The sequence below is a fragment of the Gadus macrocephalus genome, chromosome 18 (genome assembly GCF_031168955.1).
Source record: "Gadus macrocephalus chromosome 18, ASM3116895v1".
Taxonomy (NCBI): domain Eukaryota; kingdom Metazoa; phylum Chordata; class Actinopteri; order Gadiformes; family Gadidae; genus Gadus; species Gadus macrocephalus.
The window spans coordinates 7973851-7995762 of NC_082399.1; the positions used below are offsets into that span (position 1 = coordinate 7973851).

General features: G+C 45.9%; 1 protein-coding gene across 2 annotated transcripts; it reads right to left on the reverse strand.

The window, feature by feature from the left end:
• Positions 1 to 10456: 10456 nt before the first annotated feature.
• On the reverse strand, positions 10457 to 21877 carry ascc1 (activating signal cointegrator 1 complex subunit 1). Of its 2 annotated transcripts, XR_009522776.1 has the most exons (11): positions 21585 to 21877; positions 20990 to 21092; positions 20804 to 20901; positions 20482 to 20660; positions 20107 to 20240; positions 19863 to 19982; positions 19303 to 19427; positions 17382 to 17455; positions 16780 to 16926; positions 15060 to 15123; positions 10457 to 10692 (listed from the first exon to the last, which is right to left on the reverse strand). XR_009522776.1 is itself a non-coding variant. In XM_060036213.1 (10 exons), exons 1-9 carry the CDS (start codon positions 21700 to 21702, stop codon positions 16810 to 16812), a joined length of 1068 nt encoding a protein of 355 aa, XP_059892196.1. In that variant the 5' UTR covers positions 21703 to 21877; the 3' UTR covers positions 10457 to 10692; positions 16780 to 16809. The 2 variants fall into 2 exon arrangements, 1 of the variants encoding a protein (XP_059892196.1); XM_060036213.1 differs by lacking the exon at positions 15060 to 15123.
• Between the last annotated feature and the right edge of the window lie 35 nt (positions 21878 to 21912).

The following is a 21912-nucleotide window of genomic DNA, read 5'->3' on the forward strand; positions in this document are numbered from 1 at the left end:
TAACCGTCTCTTCCTCTTGCCTCTCCCTCTAAATCCACATAGTTTCAGCACACATGTGCGCGCACATACACATGCAAACAGACACAGCCCCCACACACACACTAAAGCAGAGAACCTACCCCCATAACACTTCCACAGCTTAAGTCCCCACATGACGCACACACTAAACACACCCTGTGGGCGATACAGGCATGATCAAGGACACTGTTCCCAAGCATGTCCTTGAAACACACACACACACACACACACACACACACACACACACACACACACACACACACACACACACACACACACACACACACACACACACTAACACCCTTGTTCTGTCAGGTTAAAGTGAGGGAGGTGCATGCAGGCTGGGAGGCTACGATGACATGGGTTCACAGATGCTAGCATGGCTGCACAGAGGGAAGGCTACGAACGTCTGCTACGCACAAAGCAAAGGGGCAACCTGCTTGAGGCAGGAGCAGGTCCCAGTGGGTTATCAAAAAGAATCCATTTTGCACCATTGTTCTTTCCCACCAACAGATAATCTGTGGCGTCTAAGAGAATGTTTCAATGTCAGCTGTGAGTGTGATTGCACTGATTACCTCTTCTGTTGCTAAGACACGACAAAATAAAGGCTGGGGGTTCAATCAAGACGAGTTGTGCTAACAGGTCATGCTAGCTAGCTTGAGCTTCGAGGAAATCCCAATCCGCTCTGATTTGTGTAACTCACCACTAACAATGGGTCATAAAGTATTTTTAATGACAGAAAAGGGGCCGTTTCCGCAGCGCTAATACGATCTGGCCCGCCGCCAGTGTTTGCAGAGGCATGTTTGCGTTTGCAAGAGATCCTTTAAGTCTCTCTGCGATGGAATAGAAAGTTGAGATCTGCCGATGCTATCCTATTCTCCATTGTGTGACCAGCGATGGATGAAATAAGATTTGAGCGCTGTGTTTTTGGTGCTTGGAAAGAAAAAAGGCAATTTCAGAAGATGCTGACAGGGGACATTATTGTTGTTGTTATGTAGTATCTCTACTAGTATACTTTCTTATCTGATATTATATCCCAAGCATTCTTTTAATACCCGCCATTAAAAGAATGCATTCTCCTCCAGAGAGAAGGTAGGTTGAAAAAAGGTCATCAATTAGTGTCAAGCCCCTCCCCCTCCTAGCTGAGGTGGATCAATTGCCGTTAAAAAGTCATTAACGAACTCTGATGATCCAGGTCAGTTTGGTTCATTAGAAGGGTGGACATTATCGATCCAAGGCGGGTCCCGGCCGCTACACCGAAGCATCCCCTCGCTCACGATGGAGACAGAAGGACCATAACCAAACCGAGTGCAAACCGAGCCAAACAATGGCAGGGTTAACCTCAAGAGGCCCGTATGGAAGTCCTGTGCATGAGACTCACTGGTATGGAGACAACACTCTGGCAGATGTCGCTATACATAATGCATGAAGAGTAGTGGAGCCTGAGAGGACTAACCCTTGGTGCAGCTAATTATTCCGCTCAACATTTCAACAACTCACAGTGAGGGAGATAAACTACAGAGAAAGAAAACGTAGAAGAGGTTGGCATTTTGTGGTCACCGATCCATTGCAGTTAGCCAATTATCCTGCATCAAAAAAACCACACTTTTATTATGATGCGGGGATGTATACAGTTCGTACAGTTGTACTGTAGTGAGTTAAGCCACCACGGAAAAAAACAACAGGGTATCTGCGGATCAAGGGTGGAAATATAAACTCGGGTTGGAATACTGGACCAAAACGACAAGGAAAATCCTTGCATTTATCTCCATGCAGGTCTAATAGGCTGTTCGCAGCGCACCATTGAATCCGGCCCAGCGGATTTCGGCATAAAAAACATAAACTGCCCTCCGACATGGCGGAGATTTGGGTTTTTATCCCCGTTGCCGTTGAAGGAGCAGACCTCTCAGGTCAATTTGGAGTCACTGACACTCCCTCCCACCTGGGACGCCAGGCACCACCTCCCAGCCTTCGCCTCCTTCTTCCTTCGTCTCCTTTAACCTCCTTTTCAATCCTCCTCTGTATGGTGTGAGAAGGAGATCAAGACACACATACATACGCACGAACATGGAGCACGCAGAGCGCACCTCACTCCACACCCAGCTCCGGGGAGAGTGATCTGGGCCTTACCGAACAAGGCCGCGAATGAGAAAAAAGGCAGCGGAGAACGTGGGGGAAGGAGGAAGGAAGGAGAAGGAAGGAGGAGGAAGGAGGAGGAGGAGGAGGAAGGAGCAAGCCCCTACCACCAGCTCTACTTGCACTGCCGTTCCCGTCTCATTAGTGCACGATGTGCAGAATCCCACAAATGGCTGCTTTAATGGGCTGATGTGCAGATACAGAAAGTAAAGAACCACTCTTTCTTTTTTTTTTATACTGTCACCATTTAATATCTGTATCTATATATCTTTTCCTTCTTTCTTTTTTTTTGGCCTTGGCGATCGCAGTTACTGAGTCGCTTTTGTATGAGCCTCTATTTAAAATGCTTATCCTTCCAATATTTTGCGACGCTCTAATAGGAATAAGCCAATTTATTTATAACCCACTTTTCATTTAGTATTATATAAAAAAAAAAAAAGGAATGAGAAAAGCATGTAAGCTGTAAATTCTGAGTGGGAGCTAATAAACGGACGCAACGGCGGAAGCAGAATGCCTCACAGCTGGCAGCTTGGCTCTGAGCTGCGTTCGCGAGCTCAGTGTCACTCTCTGCGCTACAGCAGCAGCAGCACCACCACTCTCTCCGTCCAACTCACAGGTGGGGGGACCTTTTTGCCTTAAAGTGATACGACTACTAAAGAGGTCACCTGGGTTACAGGGACACAGTGACCAGTGCACTTTCCCAAGAGGAGAGTATCCACAGTATTTGTCAAGCCGCTTGGGGGATGTTACACTCAGAACCATGAGCCTCTCTTGGACTGACATCTCGCTCCATGACACACGCTGGGCCTGTCTGTGTTTGAACAGCCACAGACGCTGTGGACTTCCACCACTGTTTTTGATGCTGAGGACATTTGAAATGTTGATCTCAACATCGAGACAGTTCATCAATAAATCATCCCCGTCTATCCACAAGCACTGTAAAATGGATCTCATCCTGCGAATTGCAAATCAAACATTTTCACCCGTAATCAGAAAACAACGGACGACGGAACAGAGGCGCTATTTGCCTGGGAAGGATGCAGCGAAAGGTTCTCTCATTAAACATGTAGTGTGGCCACTGGCAGCAGGTGCAGCCCAGGGTAGCGAGCTAGTTGGCGTGGGGAGACGCGTCTCTGCTCATTAATGAGCTCCTTCTACCCTGTTCACAGGGAAGTGGAGGGAAAAGCAGGAAGAAAAAGTTGGCAATGAATGAACATCTCTTTTTCTCTCCCCTTCCCTCTCTTCCTCCCTCTCTCTCTCTTCCTCCCTCCATCCCTCCCTCTCTCCTCCTCTCTCTCTCTTCCTCTCTTATCACACACTCTTGGTGAATGAGGGGTCACCGCACGCACACACACACACACACACACACACACACACACACACACACACACACACACACACACACACACACACACACACACACACACACACACACACACACACACACACACACACACACACACACACACACACACACACACACCACTTTGTGTATCTGCAAAAGCGCTTTATGAATGCAATGTACGGCCATTATCAACCTTATTATCTACAGCAGTTGGAACCACTGTTCCCTGTTTGCATCGTTTCCGGGGAGCGTTTCCAAGTACATGGTTGGCTGGGCCGGATGATGCCGCTGCCTTGTGGGCGTGGTACACCCATAGACGGATTCGTGTCACAGCTGATGCGGCGACACGTTCCGTGTGAAACGAGTCAACGACGCCACTGCTCTGGTAAATGACAGCGGTGCGCAGTGATTGGTTTCTCTAAGAAAACCTGTAACCTTGGTGAGGAACACACTGTGATGTCTCACCTTCCCGAGCAGCCCTAAGGTTTTCTCAGCCTCCTCTCAGGACATTGTCTCATTATGTGCACAGTGTGACGGTCGTGGTTGTTCACGGTGTCTTTACTTTCTACCGGAGGACCACAAGGTCATGGATCCAGGTGTCATTTTTAAGGGTCAATTCATTTATAATACTTGAATAAATCAAATATTGCATAAGGGGAACAGGACAGGACCACTCATCCTACCATCTATCTCACACCCACACACTTTTCAGCAAGGTCGTTTCTTTGGTTCCAATGGTTCACCGTGGACGTTACAGTCACTGCACAATCCTTAATATCTGCTGTTCACCAGCCAACTGTAAATATTTTACCCTGACACGCACTGGCTTCGTATCACGGGTGTTACGCGAGCGTCTCCCGGCCAGCTGGTAAAACACTGCTGTTGCTACTCCCTATAGGCGTCACGTCATATTACAGAAAGCAAACTCCGGTCCGTCCCCTATCTCTGAGTCCCTTTTCCGTGTTTTCCATGTGCTTTGTGGATAAGCAGGGAAACACATTAGCTGGTAGGCTATACGTGCTCCCTCCCCCACCCCTTCCTCACACCTGGAATGTACATCTCACGCATCTAATTCAATTCACCACCCCGAGAACAGAGAACAAGCGGGCACACCTCTTGGGGAATTGAATCAAAGATGTGTGTTTTCACTGGTAAGCCACTGGCCTGGATTTCTTCGGGATACCATGTGGTTACAAATGGACCAGATTACCTTATCCATCAGTTATTCATGTTATTAGAGTATAGAGTGGTCGTCCGGTAAGCAGTACACCGACGATTTCATTGGCTCTTGGGGAGTGTGTGTGTGTGTGTGTGCATCCACAGTGAATGAGACCAGTACATCATCATCATCCTCATCACCATCATCATCCCCCCCCGATCTCCTCCCAGTCTCTTCCCCCATAAACAGCTACACACACACCAACAATGTTAATTACCCATATCTGGAGCTGGTAAATATCTTGGCATGGAGATCAAATGTCTGCCCTCGGTTGTCAACAGGGAGGCTGGGAGAGCAGCCAGTTGCTAACCAACTAACCCCCCCCCCCCCCCCCCCCCCCCCCCCCAGCCACACAGCACTACCCCCGAATCCACCAGCACCACTACCTCATCTACCACCTCCATCACCTCCTCATCCACCCCCACCACCTCCTCATCCACCCCCACCACCTCCATGACCTCCTCCTTCTCTGTCTCATCACCTCCTCCCCCATCACCTCATCCACCACCTCCAATACCTCATCCACCACCTCCATCACCTCCTCATCCACCACCTCCATCACCTCCTCATCCACCACCTCCATCACCTCATCCACCACCACCACCACCTCCAATACCTTATCCATCACCACCACCTTCAATACCTCATCCACCACCTCCATCACCTCCTCATCCACCTCATCCACCACCACCACCACCTCCACCTCCGCCATCACCTCATCCACCACCACCTCCAATACCACCACCTCCTCATCAACCAGCACCACCTCCTCCACCCCCTCTTCCTCCTCCTCCACCCCCTCTTCCTCCTCCTCCACCCCCTCTTCCTCCTCCACCACCACCAGCCCCTCCTCCTCGAGCCCGACCCCCTCCTCCACGGCCAGCGAGCGGCAAACACTGCGTTCTGCCTCATGTGGTTTGTTGTTCTACCTGCCGAGGGAGCAACAGCCACACCCAGCAAATCTGTGCTTTGCATGCTCCTCCAACCAAGTTAACCATCCAACTAATCAACTGACTGACTTACCAACGAGATAACAATGTGGTGATGGGCGACATCACGCAGTCACAAACGTCTTGTAAGAGCATTTCATTTATTAGTAACCCTAATTAATACATGCGCACAAAGTCTCACGCGCACGCACCTTGTTGATACGATGAGAGTCAACACCTGGGATGGGAGGAAGGGGGCTCGGTTCCCATAAAGACAACCCTAGTAATGGGGGTGGAGGGGCGGGAAATCTGTGAATTGGTATTGGTGAGCGAGTGTCTCTGTCTCCCAGGGTGTAAGAGTGAGCGTCACGGGGCTTGAATAGGCTGTTGGTATTTTTGGATACAAACAAATATCAACCAATCGACATTTCCAAAGATCTGGTTGAGTTCAACTACAACATTCCGTCTGTGTTCTGAGCGGCTGTCTCATCACTGTGAGGATGACTTAATTGATACAGATCGGATCCTGTTACACTCGTATGTTTCTTTTTTTTTTTTTTTACATAAATTAAATAGTATAGCAGTTGTAAAAGCGACATCATGCACAGTCACAAACGTCTTGTAAAAACATTTTATTTATTAGTAACCTTTCATAATTAATACATGTGCACGAAGTCTCACGCGCACGCACTAACACTCATCGTCGTCGTCGTCCCCACCACACACACTCACGCATACACACACACACACACACACACACACACACACACACACACACACACACACACACACACACACACACACACACACACACACACACACACACACACACACACACACACACACTATATATTATGATAGAAAACAAGAACGTTGCGTATCCCTGACTTATAATTTTGCTGATTTGAGTGTGAAATGTTTCTATGAGTGAACGTGGATTCCAGACAGTTGAATGAATGTGCGAAAATGGCCAAACATTGTCATCGCTTTATAAACAATATGTGGCGCTCATTAACAGCAGCCTACCAACGTGTGCTTAATTAATTGCAAGATAAACATTGAATATGTGGCCTATAATAATAATACGCCGCCATCGCTTTGTACAATAAATCAGATTCTAAGTCACTCACGTCTCTGAAGCGGTTCCAGTGTTTGATCTTACGGCTGTACTGAGAGATGGTTGACAGCCATTGCTCGTCTTCCATGAAATTTCCCGCTTTCTCTCCTTCTTCTTTGCCACTTTTAATGTCTACCTGCGTCGACAGACCTGCCAGTAAAAGCATCGGCACCAGCGAGCAAGAGAACGTCTTCCTCAAGACAGCCATCGCGTCTGTCGGCGGTCGAGCACACGGTACTGTGTGGTGAGTCCTGTGTTTGTGTGTGTTTTGAGTCCTGCGTTCAAGGCTCCAAGATACGACGCGTTCACGCTGCTCGAATAGGTTCCACCTCGACGTGCGGTCCACTGCTCGGGCTGTCGCTTGAATGCGAATGAGAGCTAGTGAGGGAGAGACAGAGGGAGGGAGAGAGAGGGGGGGGGGGGGGGGGTAGTGAGGTAGAGAGAGAGACAGAGGGAGGAAGAGAGAGAGAGAGAGAGAGAGAGAGAGAGAGAGAGAGAGAGAGAGAGAGAGAGAGAGAGAGAGAGAGAGAGAGAGAGAGAGAGAGAGAGAGAGATAGTGAATGAGATGGAGAGAGCAAGTGAGGGAGGGAGAGACAGGGGGAGAAAGAGAAAGAAAGGGAGAGATACTGAGGGAGACAGAAAGAGAGAGAGACAAATAGGGTGTGTAGCTGTAAAGATAATAGTGGTAAGCATGCATAGCGGAGAGGAGAAACAAACTAACACACTGTGTTGATATATTCTTTAAGAAAATGAAAATTACCAAATTGAACATGTGTTAGGGCTAGCACTTCATGCTAAAACTGTCAATTACAAAAGTTTTTGATCCAATCTTGTCCTGAATGTGTTTTGGCCGTCCTTCTGGCTGACTCATTGGTAGGCTATCCAATCCTCGTATAAAAACATAACACCAAAAAACAACGGGCTATGCTCAAAGTGATTCGGGTTTAAGGTTACCAGTATGGTATTCTGTTAAATGCTGCTCCAGCTCCCTGGCCAAAGCAGCTCTTGACACCGCTGTCAAAAGCGTTGATGTGGCAGATGCAGACTTTATTAGTTTTGGGTTTTCCTCCTGAATGTGCAGAACAGAACTCTGAGAGATTGGCAAGGGCAATCAGGAGCAGAGGCACCCACCAGAGGAGGGCTAGCCAGCGGCGCGACCGTAAGGCCTATTACGACAACTTCCCGGTCAGAGAGAGGAGGATGTGTCTTCTGCTCAAGGCTTCTTCGCAGTGCAGTCACGATCCTCCGTGACCGAGAGATGCCGTTGTCTCTCAGGTGGGGGGGTTATGTGGTTGAGCTTTCCTTGGAGTTTTCCTTCGAGCATCTTAATCGCCTCACGTCTGCTTTTTAATATAGCTTTGTTGGCTGCCAGAATTTTTGGATATATAATAATAATAATATGTTTATTTAATATAGCGCCTTTCTCACACTCAAGGTCGCTTTACAGATTCACGAGCACACATGGAACAAGAGAGCACAACAAGAAGTTAAACAACACAAACAACACATTATATTCAAGTATGAAAGCTATAAGTGTTCGGTATTGTATCGGTTGATCGACCAAACCATAAATCAATCAATCCATAAATAAATAGATTAAATGATTAATGGATGGATTGATTAATTGTCCTAGATGGATTGATGAATAGTCCTAGATGGATAGGTGGATGGATGGATGGATAGATTTATTGACCAAATAAATTTTTGCGCCCCTCGTTAAATCTTCCTCACTTTGTGAGGCTTGATTAATGAAAAACTGCAACAGCAATTTTAAGTGTAAAACATAAATCAAGCTACGAGGGCCTTTGACCGCTGGGTCGCCGTCAATTAGTTGTTCTTGACAGGGCTAGTAGAGCGGGTGTGCACCGGATACAGAACTGACCTCCCAGACTGCCCGTTCCTCACCCATAACCTCTGATTCATCGGATACCTTGACGACCCAGGACACACCAGACGCACACCGTTCAATAGCAACAACTCGACTCAAGGACTCGGAGCAAGCGGGGTTCATCTTTGATAAGCGGACAAAACCTTTCATTTCCTGGCATGCTGCTCAACCCCTTACGTTGGGATTGAAGTCTTGGCAAGGTCATGTCAATCAGTCCAAGAGGAGGACAGGTGCCAGGCGAAAAAGCAACTCCCATCCGTTCTCTGTCTATATAAACCATCACAGGAAGCAGGCGTGTGTTGGCGTGTGTGGAAGAGCACCCTGAAGTGGGGATCTCATGTGATTACCACAGGCTTTCATCACTGAATTCAGCCGATAAGCAGCGGAAGGGATTCCAAGTGCTTTCCCATTACACATACTTGTTATCTCACGCCAGGGTGAATGATAATATGACTGTATGACTGAATGCTGGTATCGTTGTGGAGAAAAAAGAGTTTCACTTTAGGGTAGAACTTAAATCCAATGGTTTCTGACCATTTCTAGAATTGGCAACAATTAACAGCAATTTTAAATTAAAAGCAAAGCTTAGTTCTAGTATATATTGCTTGAGTATATATATATATATATATATATATGAGGAATATAGTGTGTATCCTTCACTATAGCGCTATATTGAAAGTGTATAATACATTGTGCAGGTCAAAAGGGTCCAGGCAGATTTAAGGGTACAATTTATTGAGTTTTTCGTGCTTGTGTCGTGGGATTTAAAAAAAAAGTGGGAAAACATTGCTGTTTAGTTCTCCTTTTTAAAAAGGTGCCATGGGCTCAATTCAATATAACATCCACCACAGAGCATGCCCAAAGGACAAACTGGCTCTCTGCTTTTCTCTTCTCCTCCTCAAATATCCATTTTCAAATAAACACACTTTTTAATAATCATCTTCCCTCTAACCCATGATAACACAAGATGTAAACCATGATCAGAGTCATCTGGGAATCTACATCTCGGTCATATTCAGCTCTCAATACTAGCTCCGTCTTCCAGAGGACCTGCGTTTTGGCTGCTGTTGTGTTCTTGAAGATAACTCTATGGGCTATACTGAACTGTACTCCATACAATTCATATCACTACCATCTTCACACAAAGACGGTAGATAAGGCTCGGGCTCATGCACATGCCCATCCATCAAAGTCATATATTTCCACAGAGAGCAGCAGCACAGGAAGGGACATTAGTGTGGTCCCATAAAAACAGCACCTTGTATGCTTGAATTAGAATTTTTTTGCACGAGGGCTGGTTGCCAGTATGTTTGATAAACCTCTGCATGACATCTCTGCATGATAAAATGACAGTATGGATTGTATTAATGTATATCATCCATATAGCCAGAAGGACGGCCAAATCTATTCTGTTCCCAAGGGACCAAACTGGTTCCAATGGGAGAAGGGAAAGCTTGTTTGAAAAGAGAAACAGGGAAACTGTTTCTCTTTGTACGTTCACTTGGTTGTTTATGGGTAAACATCTGCCCACTACCAGATGTGAATCAAAGAAATACAGCGTTGCAAATTCGTTATTTGTGCAAGCCTAACTCTCGCAATCGAGCTTGTTTTCTTATCGGGCGGTGCATGTTTGACCAGTTCTTATCTAGGGATTACTGCAGAAACACACAATACCCAGCAATTAATTGTGACTGGACAAGATTGGAAGCTTTCTTTGTGCGCAAAATGTTGTTTTTTTGTCCGAGATTTCAGAAGACATTCAAAATATGGCACCTTTTGTATCGACAGTATGAATGACGATAAGTATGCGTGCGTTGTATTTATTAGATTGAAAATAAGTACTTTACAATCATTTGTTGTACGTCTATTGATTTGTTGAAGTTCCAGTTCACATCTCCAGCTTATTCTGTAACGTGACAGAAAGGATGGTGTTTTTGTTGTCCACACCTTGGTCCATGGTTTGTTTGATGGATTGGATACAGTTGCTTCAAAAAACTGAAGCACGCCTTCCGTCCTCGTCAATATTGTTCAATTTTTCAACTGCAAAACACAAAAAAAACAATTACATTATTAATCTCGGCATCACACACACAAACACACACACACACACACACACACACACACACACACACACACACACACAAAATGCGTTTATGCTCCACAATCAATTATTGATTCATAGATACCGTACTCTGTGCAAGGCAAAATCTAGCACTTGCTCATAAAGTAGTACAAGCTTTAAATGCTCCTACAAAAAATGCATAGGAAAAACCTATGTCGTAAAGTGTATTGTTTTTTTCCGGAGGAAAGCATATTTTCCAAAGCTGCAGAATAAGGACAAAACTCTAGTGACTCATTGTGTGTGTGTGTGTGTGTGTGTGTGTGTGTGTGTGTGTGTGTGTGTGTGTGTGTGTGTGTGTGTGTGTGTGTGTGTGTGTGTGTGTGTGTGTGTGTGTGTGTGTGTGTGTGTGTGTGATGGGGGAGGGGGATTTACTTACTGTAGGACCTCGTGTGCCTTGCTGTAGGATCTGTGAGTGGAGTTGCTATGAATGTATATATGGATTTGATTTAATTTGATTTCAAACTGGGTCACACGACTATTAAAAGTGCAAAGTGTGTTGGGAGCCGTCTGAGCGCATTTCACTTTCCCTCTCCCTCGCTCACCCGCTCTCTCGTCCGTCTAGCCCCCCCCCCCCCCCCCCCCCGCTGTGAGGGACGGGGGGGGGGGGGGGGGGCAGCAGGGGCACTGGCAGCCTTCCTTTCAGACGTGCTGGGAAGACAGAGTGCGGAGCGCCAAAATGCACTCTTCTGGAATGAATAGTTAATTGAGGAGTCTTCATCCCATGTACATTAATGCCATGTACATCGCCCGAGGATATCCAATGTGGAATATCTGAAGACGTCCGATTTGAACCGAGTAGTTAATAATCGTACTTGCGGTTTCATTAAAAAAAAAAAAGAAGAATATTATCATCCTGTTTGACTGCGTTTATATGCAGAATGAGCGCTGTTGATGAAGAAGTGATGGAATGAAGAATTATGTTATGTGGGTAGAATTTAAAGAATTGATCCTGAAAGTGCATTACTAATTACAGTTGTTTGTCCTTTTTCTTCGCATTTACTTGGCGTGAATACACATCTTGGAAAAATCAATCGTTGACGTGCGATCCAACGGGTGAAATCGACCAAGCTCTCAACTCTGGGTCCAACATTTGTTTAACAATGTTGTAAAACATCAAAACCACAAATAGACCCAATGGTGCTGAACAGCAGCTGCACTCTCCAGCTTATTCAGGCAAAGCAAATACACACGTTTACAAGTGCTTTTTTTTCTCAAGCGCCTTTCCCAAACAGTACACAAAGCCAACGCCGACAGCGGCGGCAGCAGATCAAACACACGTGCACGAGACCGTGCGTGCCTGTTCGACGCATCTGCGACGGGTAGTCCAGTGAACGGACACCGACAGCTGCTGCAGGTATAGACTCAACGCCACTCATCGGCCCGCTCCTCGGAGTGATGGAGGCGGGTCGGACGGGGTTCGACCTGCCCTCGCTGCTGGTGATGGTAGGCTACGATCAGAGCCTCCCAGCACACTGGAACCCGGCTGTCAGTCACGGTGAGGCCTCCTCTGGTTTGAGTGATCAGTGAAGCACGCGAACGCCAGCGGCACTCAATTGTGGAGCCACATGAAAAAAGTAACTGATTGAATGATGATTAAAACAGGAGCTCCATCAGTCACCGGTAATGACATCCAAATTTGGACGATTTGGGAAATATGTCCAATGACGGGGGAGTGTAATATGTATCCATTTTAGATAGATATTACACTGGACAGATTAAGCTTAGCCATGCTATGACGGACCAATTAAGAGACACCATACACGCCCTACAACAAAAGGCTGTGTGAGACCCGACAGGCTTCAGGTTTGTGACGAGGGTTTTATGGAAGGCCATCCATATCTAATTTGAGCGACCTTGGTTTAGATCCACATCTAATTTATTCCCGCAAGGTTTCAGTGGCACAGACCCTCTCAGGATAAGCAGGCCAACACGCAGGAAGCGACAGCGAGCTAGACGCGCGCTGACCTTAAAAATAAATGAACTTTCCACAGCTCCAAACGGTCAGATAGCCTGTAGCCCTGGGCAGTCGTCGGATCCGCTGTGTACCGCGCTCCTTTAAAATAGCAGACGCATTTAAGACCCAGATTGAAGCGCATTGAAAAGCCGTATCTGATTGAAATGAAAGCTATGTTGAAACGGGTTGGTAATTGCTACTCAAATTGTGTCAAGAACAAAAACAATCTTTTAAGAAGAACAAGAAATACGAGCATAAAAAAAATAAATCGACCCTCAATTATTCAATGTCATGGGATGCCTATTCCAAAGCTTCATTAAAATGAAAGTTTGCCGCAGACATCTCTTGTACCGCACGATTTGAAAAGGTCAAGTACCATGTTGGATTTCTCCTTTACAAAAGAACCATAAAATAATCAAAAGTTCCCCTTTCCTCATTGATGCAGAAAAAGGAAGGCTGTTCCTCTTCAAGGTCAATGTCTTATGGGTCTCAGACATTTATATATAGAGCTAGTTATTCGTGTTACCATGGCACCTACAGTAAACAAGGTCCTTCAGGGAGGGCTCCTGTCAGGAGACACATCAACGTACAAAACCTATGCTCTGAACACACACATGCACACGCACACACAAAGACACACACGTGGTTCCGTACAGCACACTTTTCCAACCATTGTGTACAGAGCTTGGACTGCTGAACACCTTTCACCATCCAACCATGCAATCAAACCGCTCTCCAGGGGTTGTGTGCGTGTGTATGTTCAATGCTCAAGCCAGCTCCCCACTCAACAAGCACTCGGTACAGGATCAACCTGCTCTGCCTACAGAGCGACCGGCGCCCCTGATGTCCAAACACCGCGCTGCTGATCTGTAATAGAGCTGTGACATAACCTCGACTCCACAGGCCTCGACTCCACCCTAACCTCCACAACCAGGAGTGAGTGAGTGAGTGAGTGAGTGAGTGAGTGAGTGAGTGAGTGAGTGAGTGAGTGAGTGAGTGAGTGAGTGAGTGAGTGAGTGAGTGAGTGAGTGAGTGAGTGAGTGAGTGAGTGAGTGAGTGAGTGAGTGAGTGAGTGAGTGAGTGAGTGAGTGAGTGAGTGAGTGTGTGTGTGCGTGCAGGAAGAGCGCAGCAGCACCGCAACAAAGAGTACAATCTTTACACTTGTGTCTGTGTGGTATTGAAAGAGGACACACAAACACCCCACACACTCACGTACACACACACTCCAGCGCAGGCAAACCACAAGAGGTTAGGCATGGGGACTTATAACACTGCGCTATAGCAAAGAGCTGACTAATTAGGCTGAGCGGATACAGCAGGGACCACCAGGGTACAGATCTGAGGAATGAGCAGCGCACACACACACACACACACACACACACACACACACACACACACACACACACACACACACACACACACACACACACACACACACACACACACACACACACACACCATCTGTCCAGATTTGTATATGTGAAATATTTGCCAGTAAATAAAAGGAGAACATTTAAGTTAGGTCTTCTATTTTCTAATTTAAGAAGCATAGTCATCATTATCATGCCAATTCTATAACATATGCAGATCACACACACACACAAATGCACAACAACAAAAACAACAACAACAACAACAACAACAACTACATAACCCTGCGGACAGCCTCCTGCTGTCAGGTGACTTCCCCGTCTCTGTGCCGCTCGGTGACTTATGCTCCCTCATATGTTTGCGCTGCATTGATTAGCGAGGACATCTGCTCAGTGAATCCTTAATCGTGTCCCACGCCAGGAGAAGCAAGCAGCAGCGTGTCCGCGCTGAATCTCAATCGCAATCTCAACTTCAACCACCACCCGCCCCCCCCCCCCAACCCCATCTATGTGTGTTGTCGTCCATGAAGACAGAGACTGACCGACTGTACACATACTGATCTATGGACGATTTAGTCATGGATCAAAAAGCGACTTACGGCAAATTCAGAATGATCCATGCAACAAAGATGAGTAGCGAGTAGGGGTTGGGGTGTCGTGCTCGAGGATGCCTACAGGTATACTGTCACCATCGGGTTCGAACCCGGAACAAACACCCTTATGACCTCCCTCCCTTCCTCCCTCGATGAGTGCCAATTGGTGTGAACTGGCGTCCTCACACATGAAATCAAAGAACACTCTCCTCCTCAGAGCCGCATACCAAGCAGTGGACACCCGGGGGGGGGGGGGGGGGGGGACGACGACGATGACATGTCACGGAAGAGGAGTCATGGGGCGGGGGGGGGGACTGTGACAGTGGGGGCAAGGGGTCAGTCACTTAGTCCGCCCTGACTGCACTCACTGTCATGCTCGACAGACGGCCAGTGGGTAGGAGGTGTTGTGTAGGAGGAGGCTGGGCATGGGTTCTACAGTGACGAACACAAAGAGAGAGAGAGAGAGAGAGAGAGAGAGAGAGAGAGAGAGAGAGAGAGAGAGAGAGAGAGAGCGAGAGAAAGAGAAAGAGAAAGAGAAAGAGAAAGAGAAAGAGAAAGAGAAAGAGAAAGAGAAAGAGAAAGAGAAAGAGAAAGAGAGAGAGAGAGAGAGAGAGAGAGAGAGAGAGAGAGAGAGAAATAAGTGACACCGATGTAATAAATCATGTCACCGAAGGTTGTCAACATTTATGTATGAATGTGTGTGTGTGTGCGTGAGGCGCTGCCGTACAGGGAAATGAGGGAGAGTTAACCAGGGCTCGTCAGGCTAATGGCACGATTAAGAGAGAGACGTAACGCAGGCGTCCGCGTGCAAACCTGGACGCTAAGGTCGCTCTGCTTTAAATATGCCCTTGCTTGCCTTTCATACATTTTATTGTATTCAAATTCAAAACAGAGTGAAGAAATATGCAAATATCTAGAAATATAATTGAGTGGAATATGTAGGTACAGTCAGAAGAGTATTCAACTTTGTTTTAATTGTATATTCTGGTTTAACTGAATTTGTTTATTTATGTGGAATAGTATATGGGAGTATTTCTCAGTTTGCTGGATTGCTGAATTACATGGATCATATTGCATCAAGGAAAATCCTAGCCCTATATAACTCACTATCAGGACAACCAGACTTGGATTCTTGCATAATTGAATATAGAAGAATGGATAATAGGCAAGTTAATTCCCATGTATTGTATAACTAACCATTTTGGCTAGGAATTAAAGGCTTCATGTTTGTTGTACATTTGGACAGTTTAAATTGGGTTGAAAAATATTTTTGAATTCATCACCGTCACCATTGTGATCAGAGGAGATAATATAACACTTTATTAACACCTACATGTCCCTTCTGGGAAAGTGTTATTCTTCCCTCATAATATGATGTATCCGTCAACATTTGAACAATACAAATTATATAAACATTAACAGTGCTAATATACCAATCGGGCACAAACACGCGGTAAACATGGCAACAATCAAGGATGTTCATTTGAAAACACAATTGCTAAGGAAGGTCCTTGTTTTAGATGCAACTGTGTGGACAGACTCTTTACTTAAAAAGCTGCTGCCCGTACTCTATCACTGCCCGTGGACTTCGCATGCATCACTGCGAAGAGATGGCCGGGTTTGGTTGACCCTCGAGGACAGGGCGGCAACGACCTTCATCGAGAGCTTCTCTACAAAAAAATATATTGCCAACCTAACCTTCGTCTCGTTTAAGAGTTTAAAAAAAGCGAGAGGGACCAACGTACAGACTGTGTCATTGTTACACCGAGATTAAAATTGGTTTTGTGTTTTGTAGGCTTTGCGTCACACACTGCTGTCACTTTTCCTGGCATTATAAACATATGTTTATGCAGCTTTCAGTTTTGGCATTCATGTCTGTTTCATCTTCTCTGTGATCTGTGAGTGTTAATCATTCATGGCGCTGATGTTTTTTATTCTCCCACAGGGCTAGAGCATATTTGCTGAGTTTACCCCTTCCTCACAAATAGCTTATGCTGCCACCTAGTGGGTGACAAGAGTGTCACAGCTGCTAACATGGTGGTGGGGGTGGTGCATGACATGGGACATTTCAACAGTCGAAGATAGTACCTGGCTGGATGGTGAGTAGTCTGCGGATCCTCAGGCAAAGCTGACACTTCCAGCACTGGAATAGTAGCCTGTGCAATCTGTGGAGAATCTCTGGGACAGCTGCACGCAACTCAGGTCAAACTCTCCGAAGCAATGGCTTCCAAACGTCTACATTGAAATTAAAGAAATATTGTTAGCACACATGGTCAAGCACAAAAGGCCTATGCTACAGAGGTCTATGCTGCTCGGCTACAGACAACTTTCCAAGCCCGAGAGTTGACCTTTGACTCGTCTTGTTCCAATCAAGCATTGGCAGCCTCAAGTATGATGTGGTTGTATTCGTTGCTGCAGGACCAGAGGTTATCTGGAGTCGCTCACAACGTACACAAGTGGGAGGTTACCATGGTGATTGGGTTGTGTGCTGTTGAATGCTGCATCATGGGACTTTGTAGCCTTCATGATTATATTTACTATTTTCAACCACAAGCCCGGTAATTAAAATAAAGATCATATGCACAACAACAACTGGATATAGGTCGTGTCACATGTTTCCTCTGGCCAGGTTGTAAACCTCTTGGCACCCCAGTGATATTTGATAGGTGCACCCTCTTCTCCCCTCTAACCTTTAGCATGTTCCTGGCATCGAACGCCTCCCTGTCCCGTGGGTTCCTTCGTCCCGGGCCACCACCGTCTTCGGCTGGAGGGAGAACAGGAAAAAGAGCACAGATCAAAGGGTTTGAGCAGATAAGCAAACCGGAAAGAAAAATGGGGGCAGAACTAGTGGTTAAGATGATCGACTCCCTGACAAAAGGAACTGGGTTCCATCCCTTAAGTCTCCAGCCCTAGTCTGTAGGCTACCTCGGAGCAAGATCCCCAAGGACATAAGGTAAGCTAAAATGAGATCATATAAATATACGTACAGTATATAGATCAACATACATGCAACGCCTGGATGTGAATTCACTGAAAGTTGCTGTGATAAACAGGGACTGCCATGTGGTACAGAGGAAACACAATAGTGCAAAGGGGTCCTAGCTCATATTACTCCCAGCTCATCTCACTCCAAGTTCATCTCAACATGACTGGTCAGCCTTGTGTTTGTGAGCCATGCAGCAGAGAAGAAACACTCCAACCAGTTGTTTTCTTTGTAAAGCTGTGACCACAATTCCTCTTTCTTTATAGCTTCACCAGCAGACATTAAACTAAGTTACTTCGGGCCCATAGCTGGCATACCAAGTAAACATGGTCAGCGCTGAAACACTGTTTTTGTATAAACCAGTAAGGCCTGTACTTGATCCACAGCCAACGTGAATTAAACCATTGTCAGACGCGGCTGGGAAAACACATTCCCCGAGGCTCGTCAACAGCACTGCGGCTAGATAGGGAGAGCCGGTCGTCTGATGCCACTCACTCACTGCAGCCTGAATAGCTGGGAAGTTTAAGATACTCTGTGAGTAAAGCCAAGCCCCAAAGAGCAGAGTAAACATTGGCCAATAGGATTGAGGGATAAAGCTTTTTAATTTTTTTAAGGGCATAAATATAATAATAATAATAATACATTTAATTTAGAGGCGCCTTTCAAGACACCCAATATGATCTACATCAGATAATATTTATTATTTATTAATTAGCATATGCTTTTATGCACAATTTAGACATAATAACTCTCACACACATAGTATATTCATCCATAATAACTCACACACACTATATTTGAGCAAACATGGGTTGGACACACACACACAACAAACTTTATTTATCCATAATAACTCAAACACACTCTATTTATCCATAATAACTCACACACACACAGTATATTTATCCATGATAATAACACACACACACACACACACACACAGTATATTTATCCATGATAATAACACACACACACACACACACACACACACACACACACACACACACACACACACACACACACACACACACACACACACACACACACACACACACACACACACACATACACACACACACAGTATATTTATCCATAATAGCTCACACACGCCCACACTATATTTTAGGAAACAAGCGTTGGGATTACAGCTAGTTACGGTCTTATCCCACATGTTATAAGCAACGTCACAACCAGTAACATTGGGATAAAACGTTATGGACCAGCCTAGCCTCAACCCTGGTTTGGAACTTTTTAGAATATTCCCAACCTTAACCCCGAACTCCAACACAACGTAATAACATATATAGTATGCTGTTAGATTGCTAATGACACACTACATTTACATTTAGCAGACATTTTATCCAAAGCTACTTTCATTCGTTCAGACACACATTCACACACTGACGGCAGAGTAAACCATGCAAGGCGACAGCCAACTCGTCAGTTAGGATTAGGTGTCTTGCTCAGGGACACCTCGAGCAGGGGAGCGAGGTTGGCTTGTAACCTTCTGGGTACAAGTCAACACGCCGATCGAGCCGATCCTCAGTACTTACTCGTGTCGTTCCCCACTAACAGGACACTAATGCACAGTGTGACCCTATAATAAATAACAAGGTTTATGCCTCTACCTGTGCTGTCCTTCCTGAACAGGGTGTTCATCACCGTGCCGTGCAGCTTCACCCTGTCCCACTCTCTCACCATCAGGCCGGCCGAGACAAAGTGCTCCACTAGCCGGTCGGCCATTACCTGGAGCCTACAGGGACAAGAGATTCTGGGTCATTGACAGTGGGGGAGCTTGATAATAGTAGGCCACATTTTCACTGGGAAGACTGGCAGTCGACCGTCCAGGACAGACCTCAAGTGGTCCACAAACATAAGATGCAATGCTGGGAGACGGGCACAGAAGACGGTCCTACAAACTTATCCAGAGAAGGGCTGCAATTTCCCTATCCAGGTTATATCCCACGATAACAACCAACCACAATCCAAAAGATTTCATGTCGTGGTATGAAATCAAATACTCTTTTTTTATTTGTTGTATTTCATATTGTTTGCATTATCTTGTTTTATTTTCCGCTTTTCCGATTTTTGTAAATGAAACCTGTCCACCGTGTCTCAATCAAATAAATTGAATGAACATGAGGCACATTGTTCCGGTTTCAACACAAACGGAAAGCGTTGCGCTCACCTGTCGGAACCATCTTTCAGGTTGACCTTGGCGTACAGTACGTCCACCGCGGCAGGGTCGTCGTTCATGTACTCGATGCCCATCACCTCCAGGGGCAGAGGCTTACCTTCCGTGAGGTCCCTGATCACCAGAGAGATCGCAGCAGAAGACACCGTTAGCTATTACTCACCACCATCTCCATCCATCGCGGTTCACATGAGTCTGCAGAATGCAATAACCTGTCGGTGCAGTGCTTTGCTCCTACTTGATAACATGTCGAAACTCCTGGAGGTGGTCGCATGCCTTGTTCACCTCTGTTTCGTTCAGCAGCACCAGAGTGCCCAAGGTCAGGTGGAGCTTGGAAGGGTTCTGGAAGATGCTGTCGTCCACCCCGCTATCCTAGTCGGCATATCGGACAAATTGTTTTGGATTTTGTTGCGACGTGCTTACATTCCATTCTCTCCGATTACATCCCCATGACGACGATTTAGATTTCATCCAAAGCGATGACTACAGGAGCATTAAGGAGCAGGCAGTGCTTTATAGGCATCTGGCTCCAGGCTACTCCACATTGTCCACTGAAGGACACACCACCTTATTTATGTTCATAATAACCAAACAAAAACAATTGAATAAATACCTGTGAAAACTGCTCCAAAACCATGGCTTTGAATGCGTGGAATCCCTCTTGAACCTGGGAGTCATTGAGAGCAAAGGACAGGAAGTGGGTGAAAGGCTGCTTCCTGCGGAAGCCGTCTATCAGCATCTCCAGCCGCGTGACGGCGGAGGAGACGGCGTTCTTCTGAGCACCGGTGACAACTGTCGGATGAAGAATGGATATGATTTGAGGCAGGATTTTTGCAGGATTTCTGTGAGTGAGATTGAGGGTTAGAAAGAAGAGAAAAGCGTTTTACTCCATAGGCTCAAGGAAGCCTATGGGGTCAATTATTATAAAACCTCACCAATTTCTCCCTCAATGCCCAGCTTGGGAATGTTGATAGATGTCTTTGTGTCAGACTCAAGACGCCTGCGTGTCTCTCCCTTCTTTCCAATAATGTATCTGAAAAAACAGAAAAATAAATGCACACACATTCTCCTTTGTAGCCAGCACCTCAGACACTGATAAAACATGTCCATCAATCACTCACTTGTAGAGGACACTTGGGACATCAATGGCACAGCGGAAACCTTTGTCCGTCTGTTCAATCAAGTGGCTTTCACAGACTTCATCAGTTTCCAATTCTTCATATTCTGTCCAACATCACAGGGTAAGAATAATTCTCTTTTAAAATTGTGGACACTTACGGCCCTAGTGTGGACGGACCCCTTTATTGACATCTCATATTTACGGACAGCCATTTCAAAATGATGGCACTGACTCGATATCCATTTACATTTATCAGCGGCATCGGACATGAATGAGGAACTGATTAATGAGTAAATAATAATGATATACCCAACGCGCGCGCACACACACACACACACACACACACACACACACACACACACACACACACACACACACACACACACACACACACACACACACACACACACACACACACACACACACACACACACACAAAATACTAGATAGCATAGGCTACTATAGGTCTACACAAGATGGTGAGAAATCCTACATTGTAAAAGGTTAAAGTTACATAACTGTGTGTGTGTGTGTGTGTGTGTGTGTGTGTGTGTGTGTGTGTGTGTGAGAGACACTTCACGTCACTTCAGGCTCACCTGGTCTTTCGTCTTGGTAAAAGTCATCTTCCTTTTCTTCGTAGTTTTCTTCTTTAATTGCGTTTCGTCTATATATTCTGCCATTTATATTTATAAGTGCTGGGCGTAAAACATCCATAATAAAAAATTGCTTGCATTGGTAAGAACCATAAGAAGCGGCTGGCAAAAAGTCGATTTACGATAAAAGTGACTGGATCTAGCGTTTTTTGCGACACCATGACGTCGTGTTTTTGTAGATCTTCAACCGAAGGGATCGGCCAGAGGATTTTCCAACGTGGTCAAAAGATTGCGTGTCCAAGGTTTGCGCATTAGCTCAAACGTAAAGTGA

Coding starts and splice junctions, on each gene's coding strand:
- ascc1 (XM_060036213.1), bottom strand. CDS start 21,702: ATGGATGTTTTACGCCCAGCACTTATAAATATAAATGGCAGAATATAT. Junction 20,241..20,481: donor TTTTGGAGCAGTTTTCACAG/GTATTTATTCAA, acceptor TATGCCGACTAG/GATAGCGGGGTGGACGACAG. Junction 16,927..17,381: donor ATGCCAGGAACATGCTAAAG/GTTAGAGGGGAG, acceptor ATTTCAATGTAG/ACGTTTGGAAGCCATTGCTT.